The following is an 18,252-nucleotide window of genomic DNA, read 5'->3' on the forward strand; positions in this document are numbered from 1 at the left end:
GCGCCGCAAAGCTCCTGTTTTTTAATCTTTTGTGATGTTATCCTATACATTATGAATTTTCTACAAATCTTGCGTGTAGCCCCATCTAATTATCGATCATCTATGGCGTTTGGCCAAGAACTTTACGTAAATTGGTGGATCTCTTGTAAAAAACGAATTATAAACAGATCAGTCGAAATGGATTGTAAATGCATTGCTTAGCTCATATTTGATGTGCTGAGTTGTTAAATGAGTTAGCTATATTTAGTAAATGGGTCGTAAATGTGTTTGGAATGGTAATGCCCAAAATAAAATATGTGTTAAATGGATTTACAACTTATTTTGATTCAATCCACCTTATAACTTTTTCTTCACTTTCTCTTACTCGATCTCGCATCCGCTTACTCCATGTTCTCATCTTAGTTTAATTTTCTTAAATTGGGTTAAATATCAAAGTATTTCAACAATACGGATATAAATTGGATATGAGTTGGGTTGGGAACGAGTCACTAGATTTGCATTGTATACAAATGGATTAAAACAGATTAAATGGGTCGATTTGGGTTTGATTATTTTCAACCCGATTTAACGTCCAATCAAACCATCGTTTAACGGGTCTAATTATAATCATCATAAAATAGAAATCTACATCGGCAAAACCAGTTGAGCTTTACTTTTCTTACTTTCTCTGATCTAACGATACACAATAAGGGTAATCGGTTTCCGGCTTTCGGAACCATGGACTAGATCCGAGGTGCTTGCAACCGGACCGGACCGACCAGTCCGGTCCGGTTCTTGGATGATCTAATGGAACCGATCAAAATTGATTTTTGAAAAGCCTAGCTCAGCATGGATTGCAGGAATTCATTGCGTGAATTGCAGGACTTTCATTTCGAATTTGATTTTTATTTATTCGAGGATTGCAAGACTTCGTTGCTGCATGTGATGTTAAATTTTAAGAAGCCTAGCTCTTGTTACCAGCATAGCTCTGCATGCAAAGTCTAATAGCTAACAGGAATTGATTATCGTTTCCCCCTTACTTCTGTCCTAATGTTGGTGATGGCTCTATGCGGAAATTGTGTTGTTAGATCAGACAAAAATTTCATTTTTCCGAATCTGGATTCTGGACACCAAACTGTTCATTCCTGTAGTACCATACAGACCGCGCAAACTAATCGTTAAGACTTGTAATTCCTCTAGGAGAAGGCAAGAGTGAAGACGCATGGAAGATCGTGAGTCTCGTGAAAATACAAATTAGATTTATATTTTTTTAAAAACAAAATCTCGGTCCGGTCAGGCGGTTCGATTCTCCCCTGAAACGGGAATCAGATCAATACCTTCGAGAGCTGGACCCAAGTCACCCAACCAATCAATTCGGTTCGAACCGAGTGTCATTTGATTCGGTTGGTCGGTCCGTCTTGCACATCTCAATAACACAACATGAACAATCCACTGGTGGGACCTACTGGAGGCCTCCGCTGCTTTGACTTTGCACTTCTGACTCGGTCCCCATGAAAACCCTTCGCTCCTCCGTCAACCGCCCTCATCCTCACCTCGCCCTCGCCCTCGCCCTCGCCCTCACCCTCACCCTCACCATCCCTCTCCCTCTTCCTCCTCCTCCTCCGGCCATTCGTTCCCCCCCCCACCCCCCAAAAAAAAACCCTAGCACCTGCACCGCCTCCGCCTCCGCCTCCATGCACATGACAACATGGTCCAGTTCCACGAGCACGTCCTCACCGACCTCCTCGACGACTCCAATGGCGGGCTCGTGATCCTCTCCTCCGGCCTCTCCCTCTCCTCCCTCATCGCCTCTCTCCTCCTCCTCCACTCCCCTCCCCAGGGCTCCCTCCTCCTCCTCTCCCCTACGCCTCCCCTCAAGCAACGCCTCCTCCGCCACCTCCGCTCCCGCTCCGCCGCCCCCCTCCAGATCCCGGCCGAGATCACCGCCGACCTCCCCGCCTCCCACCGCCACTCCCTCTACGCCTCCGGCGGCGCCTTCTTCGTCACTCCCAGGATCCTGATCGTCGACCTGCTCACGAGCCGGGTCCCGGCCTCGACCGTGGCCGGGATCGTGATCCCAAATGCGCACGCCATCGCGGAGACCTCCACGGAGGCATTCATTGTGAGGATTTTGAAGTCGTTGAATAAGAACGCATACGTGAGGGCGTTCTCGGACAAGCCACACGCAATGGTCGCGGGGTTTGCCAAGGCAGAGCGGATCATGAAGTGCTTGTTCATTAGGAAGTTGCACCTCTGGCCGAGGTTTCAGGTACTCCAGAGTGGAAGGGAAATCAGCACAGTCACTTCGATATGCACTCTACAGGACGAGTTTTTACTTGTTTAGAGAAAAGAAATACTGGAGATTACTTTGGAACATGCACAATTCCACTTCAACTAGCTCAATTGAAAATATGAAATCATCCAGCTGAACTATAGGGATGGGTGAAACATTTTCATCTTCAGTTTGACTTGATAGGAAAAAGTACACGAATTACTTCTGATTTCAAGTAGGCTCCAATTACATTCTAGAGGAAGTACATATTTTACATTGCCTTTTCTGTTTCTTTAAGTTTTCTTGGCTTATTTGAAGGTGTATATGTGTGTCTTTAGGTGTATGTATCACAAGAATTGGAGAAGGATCCACCGGTGGTCGTGGATATAAGGGTTCCAATGTCTAAGAACATGGTGGGGATTCAGAAAGCGATAATTGAGGTAATGGATGCGTGTTTGAAGGAGATGAGGAAGACGAATAAGGTGGATGTGGAGGATTTGACTGTGGAGAATGGGTTGTTCAAGTCTTTTGATGAGATTGTGCGGAGGCAATTGGATCCTATTTGGCATACGTTGGGAAAGAAGACAAAGCAGCTAGTTTCGGATTTGAAGACTTTAAGAAAGTTGCTGGATTATCTTGTTAGGTATTCAAATTCTGCAGCTTAAATTGGATTTTCCTCGTCCGGAATTAGTTGATCTTCAGGATATGAAGAAATGTGCAGAATTGATTCTTTCTACTTTTAGTTATAACACTCAATGTTAAGTGAATTGATGGATTCCGGTAATTGTGATCTTTCATTCTTCCTCGTAGAGAATTGTCTCAAATAATAGAGGAAAATTTAAATATTCAGCCTTATTGTTCCAAGGATTGGTTATTGATTAGATCTAGTAATTAATCTGCATAGGTATGATGCAGTCAGTTATTTGAAGTATTTGGATACACTGCGAGTGTCAGAGAGTTTTCGGTCTGTTTGGATATTTGCAGAGTCCAGCTATAAGATATTTGAGCTTGCAAAGAAGCGTGTTTATCGATTTGTGAGGTCAGATGGAACTAAACTTGATGGGCCTGGTAAGAGCACAGCCAGCAAAAAAAGGAAACTTAGTGGCGAAGACGTTCATGAAGAAACAGGTATAGCTTTTTACTCAGGCCAACTCAATTGCCGCCTTTAGATCCTGCTTCAGAAGAAGATATATTGTTCTTACAGAGCCCTCTTTTTCTCCGTCTGTTTCATTGACCATCTCTTTAGATGAATCGGGTTAGGAATACTGAATTAATACATAAAGACTCTAACCACGAAATATTAGCAAGCTTTTGGAAAGCGTTAGCAAGTTTGGATGATTGGGTGCTATTTCTGAAATTCCTTTGTCCCCTTCATATGTGTAGCCTCTGGTGGTTCCTCATCGACAGGTGTTATAGTTTTGGAGGAAGTGTTGGAGGAGGCACCAAAATGGAAGGTTTTACGTGTGAGTGAGGAAGTTCCACTTTCTGCGCAATTCTTCTACATACGTGCACACATACACACAAAGACGTACATATGTAGATATGTATCTTAAATGCTGGTATGCGAAGATTATATGTGGTTGATATGTTGCTTTCATGGCTTGATCTTCTTTTTGTTCTCGAGTTTTTGAAGTATTTTAATAAGAAAACAACTAGATGAATATACGCTAATATGGAGTTGAACTGAGGTGCGGTTTTTGTGGCAGGAGATTCTTGAGGAGATAGAACAGGAAAGACAGAAGGCAACTTTGACTGGCAAGGAATGTCTAGTCGAGGGTGAGGACAGTGATAGTGGGATTGTATTGATCACCTGCAAAGATGAACGTTCATGTATGCAGCTAGAAGATATCATCACGAACAACCCACTGAAGGTTTAATGATTCTATTTTTTGGCATAAGACATAGATCCCCCTTTAGTGCCCATCTCTAAGCTCTCTCCCCTATCTATTTTTTAATTTTTTTGTCTAGCTAATTGCATCCCACATTGAGCCAAAAAGTTATTATTAGTTATATAGCACCTATCTTCACATTTCTTCAGATGCATCTAAGTAGCACTTCATCTGTGTGACTGCTTTGTCCTCTGGAACCCACTGGGTATTCTTCTACCATAGTTGGGAAGCATCATACTGGCACACAAGCGCACATTTTATGGACACATGTTCATGCAAGTGTGCTGAAAAAAAGAAAAAAACTTTTAATTGACCAGTGTATACATGTGCCCTTGTTAATGCAAATGGTAGATGAAATTTCGGAAGGTGGAGGAAGATAATTAATTGTAGAAATGCTTGGAGAGAGATTGCTGCGTTTGCTTGACTGGAGGGGATCCCTTTTCGAACCTGTTTTAACCTCACATTCGTTGTGAATAAGCATTCATCACTTGTATTTTTGTAACTGGTATTTTTTATTCCGTATAAAGGTGATGCAAGAAGAATGGGAGAAGTACTTGCTCAGCAAAGTTGAACTACGTGATGCACATACGCGTTACAAGAAGAAACCTAAAGATCCTAAAGGTTTTGGCATTCTTGATGGAACTCTTCATGTAACAACTACACCGGCTGCAGAAGTTAGCAGTACAAGCAAGCAGGAACACTATGCACTTTTGGCCGCAGTATCAGAAATCAGAAATAGAGCTAAGCTGGAAAAGCCTGGGGACTCTATCCAGCCTCATGTTGGTGATGAAGGATGTAGCAATGGAACAAAAGGTAAATATAAGAAAGGAAGAGCAAATGCTAAGAGCTCTCAGCATAGAAACAGCAGTGGTAGGAAGAAAGTTGCGGCAGATGGTAATCAAGCAGTACCTGCTTCTGAAGATGAACATCTGACGGATGGATTGGTATCTGGTGGTTATTGTGATGATAACATTTCTGGTCATTCTGGAGACAGAGCGGTTCTCCAGGAGTCTGACCGGTCAGAATCCAGAAGTGTGAAGCCACTGCCTCCTCTGCATTTTCACGCTTTAGAAAGTGATCGGCCGATATTGGATACTTTGAAGCCGTCTGTAATAATTGCGTACCACCCAGACATGACTTTTGTCAGGGAGATTGAAATCTACAAAGCTGAGAATCCCTCCAAAAGGTTAAAAATATACTTTCTTTTCTACGAGGAGTCTACTGAAGTTCAGAAATTTGAGGCTAGTATTCGTAGAGAAAATGGAGCATTTGAATCTTTGATCAGGCAGAAATCAATGATGATGATACCAGTTGATCAGGTTCCATAATTTTCATCTCTCACTCATCCTTGATCCATGTGAAGTGATTTTTTCTCTAATCCTTAATATTTATGAATTTGCAGGTTTAGTAGTTGATTTGCATTTTTGGAGATCTCCCAAAAATGATTTTATTGTCACTAATTCCCTGCTGCTTTCTTTACATAAGGACATTATGGCTTTTGTTTTAATTGTGGGTTCCTTCAGGATGGTCAATGCCTTGGACTGAATGCTTACATGGAGCAACAAGCTTCATCTTCACAAAATTCTATAACTAGAAGGGCTGGTGGGAGAAAAGAAGCTGAGAGAGAGATGCAGGTTCCATTTTTCCTCTTCTAGCACCTCTGACAGTTACTCCCTGATGGTTAATTGAAATTGAATTGGGAATATTTCAGGTTATTGTGGATATGAGGGAGTTCATGAGCAGCCTGCCAAATGTCCTTCACCAGAAAGGCATGCGTATAATTCCTGTTACTTTGGAGGTTGGAGATTATATACTCTCACCTTCGATTTGTGTAGAAAGAAAGAGTATCCAAGATCTCTTTTCAAGCTTCACGTCAGGTCGCCTCTTCCACCAGGCGGAAACAATGGTGCGCTATTATAGAATACCTGTTCTTCTCATTGAATTTTCACAAGACAAGAGCTTCTCTTTTCAGGTAACATCACTAAAACTATAAGAAGTGTGGTATTTGATATTTGGATGGTTTGACTCATCCTGATTGTTTTGCAGTCTGCAAGTGACATTGGTGATGACGTGACTCCCAATAGCATAATATCCAAGCTATCCTTGCTCGCTTTGCATTTCCCACGCTTGCGAATAATCTGGTCCCGCAGTCTTCATGCAACTGCCGAAATTTTCTTCTCTTTGAAAGCAAATCAAGATGAACCTGATGAGACCAAGGCAATGAGAGTTGGCGTCCCCTCAGAAGAGGGTATTGTAGAAAATGATGTGAGGTATGCGTTTCTAATTGCTAAGCTCCAAGAAGTCATTAGGTTTCCGACCACGAGATTTGTGTTTCTTTGTCCACTCTTCCAAAAATAAAGCTGAATCAGCAGGTTAAACTACCGTCCTTTCTTTACATTCTTGTATGCAGAGCTGAAAACTACAATACATCTGCTGTGGAATTCTTGAGACGTCTACCGGGCGTGACGGATTCAAATTATAGAGCAATAATGGATGGATGTAAAAGCTTGGCAGAACTGGCCCTTTTTCCCGTAGATCGCTTGGCTGAACTGATGGGCGGGCAAAAAGTTGCTCGGACTCTTAGAGAATTCCTAGATGCCAAGTATCCAACGTTATTGTAGACTCTTTAATAGCATCGAGCTCTCTACTCCTGCGGCGACAAAAATGCACACTTCGTGATTTAATTTGTTGTTGTGCTATTAGATTTGGGTTATCTTGTTGTAGAACTAAGGATTATTGATGAATTGTACTCTTCATTGTTTGCTTAATTTTCCATCTGGTGTTCCATTCAGGCAACATTTTCAGGGGAGCTATTGGATGTCTTTGTAATATAAACGTTTGTGAGAGAATAATGCTTTCCTTTGAAGTTCGTTATATGAAAAATAGGGGTTTTAAACATTGATTTTCTCGGCAAATGACGAGAGACTTAATCCATAGCCGAAAACGCTCCTGGAGAAAGTAAACTGAAATGGGACCGTCATTCGGGGATGTAAAACCAGTAGGTCCCGCCGGGAGTCGAACCCAGGTCGCTGGATTCAAAGTCCAGAGTGCTAACCACTACACCATGGAACCAAATTTGTAATTATGCACTTAATAAGATAATTACGTCGAGTTTATAGCCGTAAAGGTCAAGATCTCACATTTCGAGCGCAGCCATGTAAATCTCATCGGACTTGCTCACAATGAGCGCGGTGCGAGGGATCATTCACACCATGGGCCAGGCTTCATCTTTCCATAAGCCTCCTGTATTAGTCCATTACACTTTGTTTTTCAATTTATATTAAAAAAAGCATTGTCTGGACACCGACGGATCCGTGGCGCAATGGTAGCGCGTCTGACTCCAGATCAGAAGGTTGCGTGTTCGATTCACGTCGGGTTCAAATCCCCCGAAAATGTTGGCTACCCCCCCCAATGGATCAGTTTTTTACTCCAAACTATAATATCGCTTTTTCCCATTTCTCTTACATTATATTATGCTGCTTGTTGGGTTCGTGCTTCTGTATAATCATGATGAGTGATTTAGTGGGCAATTTGAAGGTTGGAGGACCGTCGACTCTTTTGCCCGATACGTCTATCCTTTCTTGCTTCGCTTTTGCAGATTGCGAGGGGTCATCATGCGTGCTTACATGCATTGATTTCGCATTTATCTACCAATGGATCGGAGCAGAACTATGTGTGCCCGATTGACACACTTAAAAACCGTGCCCGATTGACACACTTAAAAACCAATGTCAGCCAAGGACTACCACGGCGCGAAGACACAGGAATTCGGAAGAGATTTCCCGGCCAATGAGTTTTGTGGCTCGAGTGGCATTTGGATCTTCGGTGCTGGATTGCAAGAGACAGGCTCCTGAAGAGGCTAAAAGTAGATTGCAGGAAATGGAAATGCGGCTTGTTTCAAATATGCCGATAGCGGTAGGTGTTGCTGGATTTGGAGAGTTCGAACTCTGTTATGATGTTGCTGTGCTGCCTGCTACTTTGGACTTTGCTGCCGTCAGGATAATTGGTAGTTTAAGATCATGACTTGTGGTAGGTAGTACTAAGATTCTTGGGAGTTTTCGTTAAGCATTTGGGACATTATATACGCCACTTGGGACATTTTTAGCGCGGTTAGTTTCTCTGCATGTTGAGGACTTGTCGTGGATTTTCTCCATTCACTGTTAGATTGTGTAACGAGAATACAAGACATTTATTTTTATCAAAAATATGAAAATCATTGGATCAACACATCCAATCGACATCTTATTTAACTTATTGAGCACCTGTTTTGGAGGTAGGAATGAGATCTTCATAAAGGAACAGACCGCAGATCATGAAATACGTCATTTGTTGGCCTTTACGAGCTCAGATATGATCGTATCATCCGTATGGAAAGCCTTGGAGAGGATTTCCACGCTGATCCCACTCCCAAACATGCTAGTCGGGATTGAGACCGTCCCTGCATTCGTGCTCCCCAACACCCTGAGCGCCACGGCCTTGTAGTCGGGCCTCATGTTGACTTGGAAGTGGGACCAGCCCTTTTGGGAAGATGAACAGGTCGTGGCCCTGGAGGGTCTGCAGGAAGAGACGGCTTTCCAAGTCGAAGAACCAGACCTCCAGGATGCCTTCCAGGACTATCAGGAGCTCGGCCGACTGCGGGTGTGTGTGCGGCGGGTTGATCCCTGAAGGCGGGTAGATGATTTTGGCCATGGAGATGCTCTGCCCGTCGAGGGCCAGGAATTCTTTCTACGTCACTTTGGCTATGAGGGCCATGGTTTGTCCCGTCAGATTGGCTCTTGCAGTGAAAATCCTGATATTGGTGTGTGTGAAGTATTGTCTGGTGATTGTGCTGGTGTTGAGGGCCGGAGGGACCAGGAAATCCTGCAGGATGCCGGGATCTCCTGCATTCGCGAAGATTGTGTTCTTCGCAATAGCCAGGATCAAGGCACAAGCTATTAGGCTGGACAAGGGTGTGTGTCTGTGTGTATTTGATTTCCAGTTTTTGCTGCTTTTATAAGGTCGAAAAGCCGGCCGTAGTCTCGTTGTGAAGATCCAATGCTTATCACGATTTAGTTTCTCTTTAGCATGTTGAGAATATTACAAATTAATAAGTTATATTCGCTCATTGTCGAGCGATGTTCCTGATGAGAACTGATTTCATTCTGCTGGTTGGTTTATTGCTGAAGAATGGTCAAATAATATGATCCAAGTAAATCCTGAAAGACTGAACTTCATCTCATCTTTATTCAGTAGCTGCAGGATGTAAGTTTCTGAATGCAAAACGTGCTCGAAACACGGAAACAAAGAATGATCTGAATCGGTTTGCCTATGGCCAGGAAGTTACTGTCCTACGCTTTTGGACAAGAAGCTCTCATCTTTATAATTTTCAAGTCCTGTCTTCTTATAGTTGTCCCTAGCTAAGCTCAAGAGTGCTGCATCCTATATTGACAGTGCCATTTTTGACGTCCCGCGACCCCGAGAGACAGCATAGACCAGAACAGCAATCTGAAAAAGTGTTTAGACATGGTAACTTCCACAATTATCAGCTCATATAATCATTCAGGTGACAAACTTGTACAAAGCCTAAACTTTTTTAACTATATTGATGAAAAAGAAAAAGAAGAAAATGGTTTATTATTTTGACTTAGAATGGTTCAAATATTAGGCAAAATCCTAAGTGCAGGGATGTGACACCAGGAGTTTCTCAGTTCAAACGGCGACGTCGATTATCTCATACCTTAAGCGCAATAGGTAGGATCGTGCAGTTTGTTTGTTCAGATCTCAACGGACGAAGGATGGTTAAAAACCAAAGTAAAATCTCCACGGGTTCTCAGTTGCTGGCCCTGGCTATGTAGAATCCAAAGTTGCAATGAGAATGCTTCTGCAGAGCATATGTGAGCTGGAATATGGAAGTTATGTGCTCAGTCATCTTTGCCTGATACTCTTCCTTTGCAATCGTATGATCTTAAAAGCCTATTCCCAGTGTCCATCAATGAAAATGGAGATTACTGCTAGTAGAATAGTCCTTTCACTTGGCTAATGAACAATACTTCAGGAACAATTTGCTGGGCCAAAAAAAAATAGAACCACAATTGATTTTAGGGAAAATTTCAAATAAAGGCATGAACAAGGATATTTTTGTCACTTATATTTTTTGAATTTTTATCTATTTTTTATTTCTTTTATCCAGTGGCCGGTCTCAAGCGATGGGCGGCCAACGGTGAGGGCTGGGCAAGGTCGCCCTCGATGGCCACATGTGAGGGTTGGTCGAGGCCACCCTCGACGGCCACAGAAGAGGGTCGTCTCGATGGCCATAGGCAAGGGAAGGCCTCGCTTGGGCGAGGCGACCCTTGCCCTCCCTAGGCGAGGCCGCCCTCGACGGCCACGGGTGAGGACCGCCCTCGCCTAGTCTAGGGATGGCAGCCCTCGTGGGCCCTCGCCTAGTGGCCGGCGAAGGTCGTTAGGCCATCACCAGCCCCAACAACGAGAAAAAAAAGGAAAGGGAAAAAAGAAAAGAAAAAAGGAAAACAAATAAAATAAAAAATAAATTACGAAAATGCCCTTGCTCAAGCTTTTTATGAAACAATGTAGGCATTTTAGGCTCATATTTTAAACGAGGTCCACTTCAGGCCCTTATTTAAGAAAATGAGGGTAATTTAGGCTATTATTTGGAATTTTCCCTTGATCCTATATGGAGTTTAAGCCATGACGCGAAAAGGGTCGGTGGATTGCCAAAGTGGATGACATTGTCAAAATGTAGGTCTTATACATTGCATCGATTTGATCGGATCAACCACAAATCGATCACATAAGCAATCAAGTAAGTCTAACCAATAAGGTATACATTAACGAGAGTATGGGGATAAGGATACTAGAGGTGCCATAACTTTTGTACGATACTTACTTGAGTGCTATAATTTTTTTTTTCGACTACTTGAATACCATAGCTTTTTTTAAAATGTTCACTTGAGTGTCATAATTTTCAATCGATTAATTAAACGCCAAAATTTTTTAAAAACATTCACCCAAGTGGTGGAAATCCAACGTAGCATAGTAATTGTGGTGAACATTCTTAAGAAGTTATGGCACTCAAATGATTATATATCACTCAAGTGTTTGATTGAAAAGTTATGACACTCAAGTGAACGCCGTACATAAGTTATGGAATTTAAGTGATTAAACAAAAAGTTAATGACACTCAAGTGAGCACCATATAAAAGTTATGACACTTATAGAAAATAGCTTTGGGAGCAATTCTAGTGCCACAGCCAATGGCTTAAAGTTCGGCTGTTATTCTAAAAATTCTCACTTCTGGATTTGGACCGTTCCATATAAAGCTGCTACATATGTACAACTACTAGTTTTCAGGTTTGTAATCGTCGGTAGGAAACATAACATAGGTTCATCCGAATAAGCACACAAAAGAAGCAGCAAAAAGACCAGCAACAACATCAATTAGAGGGACAGAATATCCATCGCATAATTTTTTGTCATTGGTAGAATGGTAAGGAAAGACGACTGGCATTAGTGCACCCTCTCTGCATGGCCCGAAGTTGATGAGCCTGTCTCATAGTTTCAATATGATGCCAAGTTGCCAACAACCATGAAGTCTATTCACACGAGACATGTTATAGTTAGGTAAGGCGGTACGAGTTGTTCAGAGCCTCTCTCATGACGCGAGTCAAACTTGTGAAGGATGAGTAACGTCTTTATCGCTAAGCCAATCATCTTGGTGGTGTTAAACATCACACTATACTTTGCAAGCGCGATAATTATAAAAAAGTCTTAAATTTATTATATTACTGCCAATTCAATCCTAAATATCTAATTTGGCCAATTCAATCCTAAACATTTTAACAATTTGTCAATGTGGTCTATCGATCAATTTTGGCCGAAAATCGTTAATGTTGGTACCGTCTGTCCGACATGGCATGGCCGACGCTGACGTGGGCAAGTTATTTACCTTTTTTTTTCAAAAAATTGAATTTTATTCTTTTCATGTTCATTTTCTTATATTGTCCTTCCTTATTTATTTTTTTTTCCTTTTCACTGTGGTTGGGCTAGGCCATCGCGGCTGTGGATGAGTCATTCTTGTCCATATTTGGGTGAGGCCGGCCTCACTGGTTGCGATTGAAGGCAGCCTTGCTCGGACCGCGGCCATGAGTGAGCCCGCCTTGCCCAAATCTGGGCGAGGCCTGGGGAGATCGCCTTTGCCCACGGCCGTCAAGGCTGCCTTGCCAAGATTTGGGTGAGGCCGGTCTTGCTGGTCGTAGGCAAAAGAAAAAAAGATGGAAAGAAAGCAATAAAAAATTAAAAAAAAAAATATTTTCGTCAGCGCCGGCCGTGCCACATAGGGCTGCTAGCGTTTGTGTTAGCCGTTTCTTAAAAAATTGACATGATGGACTAAATTGGCAAAACGTCAATGTTTATGACTAAATTGGCCAAATTGAAATGTAATAGATTTTTTTTTTATCTTCTTTTGGCATGCTTTAAACCAATCAGCATAGGTCACACGCAGCTCAAAAAAATTGTTTTAAATTTGACGGATCATATATATTATCAAATAGCAAACAGCCCTTAAAGAAAAAGCACAAACATAGGAGCATGTACATTAAAATATTTATATATATTTACCAATATGGCACAAAGTGGATCCGTGGCGCAATGGTAGCGCGTCTGACTCCAGATCAGAAGGTTGCGTGTTCGATTCACGTCGGGTTCAAATCCCTCGAAATTGTTCCCTACATCGGTCGGATCATTCCTATTGATTTTTTTTTTGTTCTTTTTGCAAATAATAATTTCTCTCTTTGTCCCAGTTATTTACATTATATCTTCTTGTTGGGTTCATGCTTCTGTATAATCAATGATGAGTGATTTAGTGGTCAATCTGAAGTTGGAGGACCGACGACTTTGTTGCCCAACACGTCTATCCTCTCTTGCTTTGCTTTTGCAGATTGAAATAATGTCATCATTCATGCTTCCACGCACGAGGATAATGGAGTTCCCATGATACGTCCATTCTAGGAGCTTGAACATAAGTTACATAGCCTTTCTAAAACTTGCATGGAATGCCATCATCTGATATTGCGCGGAGGAGAGGAATTCGGGAGAGATTTGATGGCCGTCAAGGTTTCCGGCACTAGGATCGTTGGTGCTCGGTTGCAAGAGACAGGTTCCTGAAGAGGCTAAGAGTGAATTGCGGGAGATGGAGACGCGGCCTTGTTTCGAATATGCCGATGGCGATAGGCGTGGCTGGATTTGGAGCATTTGAATTCTGTCGTGATGTTGCTGTACTGGGATTCTTGGGATTTTTTTGTTGGGCGTTTGGGACATTGCATACGCCGCTTGGGACATATTTAAGGAACATCCCGGGTGTTCTGTGCAGTTGGTTTCTCTGCAGGATGAGAACTTGTCGTGGATTTTTTCCATTGAAAGTCGATTTTGTCACGAGAATCCAAGACATTTATTTATCAAAAATATAAAAATTCATTAGATCAACACAATTACACATTTTCGTTTTCGATCGGCATGTTATTTAACTTATTGGACATCTGTGTTTGAGGTAGGAATGAGATCTTCATGAAGGAACAGACTGCAGATTCGTGAATTGTGTTACTTGTTGGCCTTTACCAGCTCAGATATGATCTTATCATCCGTGTGGAAAGCCTTGGCGAGGATGCCCACGTCGATCCCACTCCCGAACACGCTAGCTAGGATCGAGACTGTCCCTGTGCTAGCGCACCCGAACACCCCGAGCGCCATGGCCCTGCAGTCGGGCCTCATGTTGACCTGGAAGTGGACCAGCCCTTTTGGGAAGATGAACAGGTCATGGGCCTGGACGATCTACAGGAAGAGCCGGTTTTCCGTATCAATGAACCCAACCTCCAGGATGCCTTCCAGGACGATCAGGAGCTCAGCAGAGCGCGGGTGAGTGTGCGGCGGGTTGATCCCCGAAGGCAGGTAGATGATTTTGGCCATGGAGACGCTCTGCCCGTCGAGGGCTGGGAATTCTTTCTTTGTCACTTTGGCTGTGAGGGCCGTGGTTTGTCCCGTCAGATTGGCTCTTTTATCGAAAATCCTGAGATTGTGTATGTGAAGTACTGCCTAGTGATTGTGCTTTCGTTGAGGCTCGGAGGGACCAGGAAATCCTGCAGAATGTCGGGATCTCCCACATTCGCGAAGATTGTGTCCTTCGTGGTAACCAAGATCAAGGCACATGCTATTAGGCTAGACAATTACTCCATTTGAAAGTGTTGGGTGTGTCTGTGTGTGTTTTGTATGGATTTTCGGTTCTTGCTGCTTTTATAGGGTTGAAAAGCCATCCGGTACTCTCATTTTTAAGATCCAATGCTCATCAAGATTTAGTTTGTCTTTGGCATGCTGAGAATGTTGCAAATGAATAAGTTATACTCGCGTATCGTTGAGCGATGTTACTGATGAGAACTGATTGTTTTCTACTGGTTGGATTATTGCCGAAAATGGCGAAATTATATGATCCAAGTAAATCCTGAAAGACTGAACTTTCCTCATCTTTATGCAACAGCTGCATTATGTAAGCTTCTGGAATGCGAAACGTGCTCCGAAATATGGAAACGAAGAACGAGAGGAGTCGGTTTTGCCTATGCTGTGGAAGTTACTGTCCTATACTTTTGGAGGAGAAGCTGTCAACCTCATAATTCTCAATTTTTGTCCTCTTATATTTGTACCAGCTAAGCCCATGGGGGTGATGCATCCTATATAGACAGTGTCCTAGTTGATGTCCTGCTGCGAGACACGGCATAGACCAGAACAGCAATCTCAAAGTGTTTTTAAGACTTCTGATTTCCATTGAGAAATGGCAATTTCCCACAAGTTTCAGCTGGCAAAAGAACTGGACCACCGTTGATCTCACATGGAGTTTGATGTACGATTTGGAAAAGGGTCGGTTGCATTCATTGGATTACCAAAGGGGATGGCATTATCAAAAGACACTGGAAACGGTCTGTTCTTATACGATCGGATCGACCGCATTGGCGAAGAAGTAAGTCTACCTAATAAGCTGTTCATTGACGAGGGTATGAGTAGCTTTGGGAGCAGTTCTGGTGCTGCATCTGTACAGCTATTGGATTTCTGGCTTCCATTCCGTATAAGCGCACAAGAGAATCCGTGAAAAGACCAGCAACAGCATCAACTAAAGGGACATAATACGCAACACTTGATATTTCTTTTCTGTTGGTAGAATGACAAGGAAGGGCGACTAGGACTAGCAAGTTTTTTTTTTTCTGGGCGAGGCCCGAAATCTCTTCACTCGAGGTATGGCACATCTAGGTAACGCAACTTGAGCCTTTTAGAGGATCTGCCCTGTCGTGAATGAAATGCATGAAGAGATAAGCGACGCCTTTATCACCAAGCCAATCACCTTAGTAACTTGATCAGCATAATCCACGCCGCAATTCAAAAGCATATAATGATAATAGTAGTAATATAAAAAAAAAAATTACCGTAGTTTGTCTAAATCAAGCGGCCTCTCTTCACCTTTTCCTTTTAATTCGGTGAATGATATATGAAAACAGCAAATCATCCCACAAAGAAAAGTCCATACAGATTTCATTATTTTCCTGTACGGAGGAGGAGGACCATGCACATAATTGTTAATTTATATTGCTCGAGGGTATCCAAAACGACCAGGTGGATCCGTGGCGCAATGGTAGCGCGTCTGACTCCAGATCAGAAGGTTGCGTGTTCGATTCACGTCGGGTTCAATTCCCCCGAAAATGTTGAACGGATCATTTTTTTTTAATGTGTTTTTACAATGTTCGTTCCACTTTTTGTTCTGAGGTGGAAAAATGTGTTGTCTTCATTTCTTGGCCCACATGTTCGGCCCGGTTCAAGTTATGGGCAGACTTTCCTTTTCTCAAGTGCTTTAAAATATTCTATTAAAACTTTTTTTTTTTGGTCAAATATTAAAACTTCCCTCTGCGCAATTTTTTTTTTTTTTTTTTTTTAGGGTCATATCCCTTGGCGCTGTTGTAAAATGATTAAACACGTACGCAGCAGAGTTAAATTAAACTGAGATTCAATGCTCTCGATTTTCTGTTTTTCGATTGAGATCTGACGTTCTCGATTTAGTTTCCTCGTTTCAATTTAGATAGAACCGTGGAGCACAATCATATTAAAGCTGCATCATAATTAGAACACCTAAAATCCCGACAAAAAAGGGTATCGGTATCCAAAATCGACACAGGTGACTCAAGTTTTCTTTTGGGTCTCGACTCCATCCATCGTCAGCCCGTACTGCTCTCAAAAGGATGATGTGATTGGCTTGTAAATCAGACACCATTTGGGACCTCTGCATAAATGTTGCTGTCGATTGCAAGAATCTGGAACCCCATCAAGCACGCGAGGATTGTCCCCCCCTCATCTTGATTGTGCTTAAAGGCCAACCCAGAGAGCTCTTGAGGGCCTTCCACGTAAAGCACCGGCATTATCAAACTTGGAATACTCATGCACGCAGAGAGTTACGGTGTAGTATGACCCTCTCAATTTCGCATCAACACTTGGAAACATTTGTCCCCTAATCCGACCGAACCAACCGAAATAACGCCTCTTAACGGTTTCTTACATCCCTCATGACATCGTGTTATGCTCGCGTCCTCCTCGTTTACAACTGGACTGTATGCCCCATCCCGAGCAGTCCACTTCACTCTCGTCACTGTATATATATACACATGCAAGAAGAAGCTCTCGTCCCAAATAACACAAAAACAGCGATATCGAGATGTCGTGCCAAGTTCTCCGTGCATTTTCAGATTCTTCTTCTCTGTCCGGCAACGTCTCGATGGGCCTTGTGAACCGGCCTTTGCGATTCGATGGGTCGCTCGGCTCAACGGTGAATATGGACTCATCTTTCCATTCCCCGTTTCATATCGCTGCTGATTCATTGTTTGTGTGTGAATGCCGTGCAGACATTGGACATGTCCGTAGGTTTTTGTTAGGATGATCCCGACATTTGTATAATACGGCATCACAATTATGTGAAAACCTTATGATATTATAAAGTTTAACAAAATGAAACACAGAAACTTGGAGCATGTATATCTGGGCACATGTTAGGGAAGTCCAAGAACGTCTGCGCATATATATTTTACCAAGTAGATGTTTGGTTTGCACATTGAACTGCAATTTATTTTCTTCAGGTTGGTCTCGATCGAGGCCCAGAGAAAGCATCTCGAGGAGCAGGATTATCGATATCAGACGAGGAATCCAGGATTCGCGGCGAACTTGAGCTCGACGTGGAGCGAGATTTGGAGGAGGAGATCAAGGATGGAATGTATCGCCTGGCTCTGCAACTCCACCGGCTTTACCAACACCAGAAGGAGAGAATTTCAAGAGCGCGGCAATCCGCCCAAAGCGCGGCGAAAAACCGACGGGGAATCGAGGAGAAATCGGTCTCGGAGGTGAATATAAGCATCAAAATGGAAGGAGGGACCAAAGTCGTGATTAGAGAAACGAAGAGAGAGGCCACGAGAGACAAAACCGGGCCTCTCAGAGCCTCGGGAACGCCAAATTCGAACCGTCATAGTAATAACGAGAAGCACGGAACGATTGTTCGAAGAGTGAAGAAGTTCGACTGGGCAAACTCCCTTCGATCGGGAGGAGGCGCGAGCATCATCGACGAGAAAGGAAGCGGTAATGCACTCGGGAAATCGAGGATGCATCCTCGCGGCCGCCGCGTTTCCCGTTCAAACCTTCGAAGCGAGGGTTGCGGAAACAGCGTCGGCGGCGACTCGGCGAGGCACAAAGTGAACCGGCTCGTTGATCATAAGTTGCTCGACATGGAAATGGGTTGGAAAGGCTGATGGATGGAGCTTTTTGTTCACTCTGGTTGTCGATTGATGAGTGTTGGTCTGTGTTAATTAGGACAATGCATGCATGAAATAAAGGTTCAACGTTGGTTTTGTACGTTTAATTGTGATTTGGTCGTGCGTCGCCGGCTTGAAGATCGAGATGTAAATTTAAGAATTACGATGAAATAATAAGATGGTTTAATTCTTTTGACCTTAAATTTTCATTTATTTGTCATTTTTGTGCTAGCAAAATTTTCCGTTAGTTATTGACGTGGCGAGCTCTTTACTGATTATTTATTAATATTAT

At 42.9% G+C, this 18,252-nt stretch overlaps 2 protein-coding genes and 4 non-coding genes across 7 annotated transcripts; 5 read left to right on the forward strand and 1 right to left on the reverse strand.

Annotated features, from left to right (window-relative positions):
- The first annotated feature begins 1,578 nt into the window (after positions 1-1,578).
- Positions 1,579-7,014, forward strand: LOC115743144 (DNA repair endonuclease UVH1). Its single transcript, XM_030677796.2, has 10 exons — positions 1,579-2,248; positions 2,590-2,894; positions 3,156-3,379; positions 3,635-3,714; positions 3,958-4,122; positions 4,668-5,459; positions 5,664-5,774; positions 5,852-6,112; positions 6,187-6,410; positions 6,551-7,014. The coding sequence occupies exons 1-10, from the start codon at positions 1,688-1,690 to the stop codon at positions 6,759-6,761; spliced, it is 2,934 nt and encodes a 977-aa protein (XP_030533656.2). The 5' UTR covers positions 1,579-1,687; the 3' UTR covers positions 6,762-7,014.
- A 126-nt stretch (positions 7,015-7,140) lies between these two features.
- On the reverse strand, positions 7,141-7,212 carry TRNAQ-UUG. The gene has a single exon. It is a non-coding gene; the product is annotated as a tRNA-Gln (tRNA).
- A 236-nt stretch (positions 7,213-7,448) lies between these two features.
- On the forward strand, positions 7,449-7,520 carry TRNAW-CCA. The gene has a single exon. It is a non-coding gene; the product is annotated as a tRNA-Trp (tRNA).
- A 5,249-nt stretch (positions 7,521-12,769) lies between these two features.
- On the forward strand, positions 12,770-12,841 carry TRNAW-CCA. Its single transcript has one exon. It is a non-coding gene; the product is annotated as a tRNA-Trp (tRNA).
- A 2,947-nt stretch (positions 12,842-15,788) lies between these two features.
- On the forward strand, positions 15,789-15,860 carry TRNAW-CCA. The gene has a single exon. It is a non-coding gene; the product is annotated as a tRNA-Trp (tRNA).
- Positions 15,861-16,879: 1,019 nt separating this feature from the next.
- Positions 16,880-18,147, forward strand: LOC115743046. 2 transcript variants are annotated; one of them, XM_030677632.2, is made up of 2 exons: positions 16,880-16,987; positions 17,295-18,147. In XM_030677632.2, the coding sequence occupies exons 1-2, from the start codon at positions 16,937-16,939 to the stop codon at positions 17,955-17,957; spliced, it is 714 nt and encodes a 237-aa protein (XP_030533492.2). In that variant the 5' UTR covers positions 16,880-16,936; the 3' UTR covers positions 17,958-18,147. The 2 variants fall into 2 exon arrangements, with proteins under 2 accessions (XP_030533492.2, XP_048132122.1); XM_048276165.1 differs by lacking the exon at positions 16,880-16,987 and adding an exon at positions 17,048-17,078.
- The last annotated feature ends 105 nt before the right edge of the window (positions 18,148-18,252 follow it).

Source organism: Rhodamnia argentea, chromosome 3 (assembly GCF_020921035.1).
Source record: "Rhodamnia argentea isolate NSW1041297 chromosome 3, ASM2092103v1, whole genome shotgun sequence".
Lineage (NCBI taxonomy): Eukaryota > Viridiplantae > Streptophyta > Magnoliopsida > Myrtales > Myrtaceae > Rhodamnia > Rhodamnia argentea.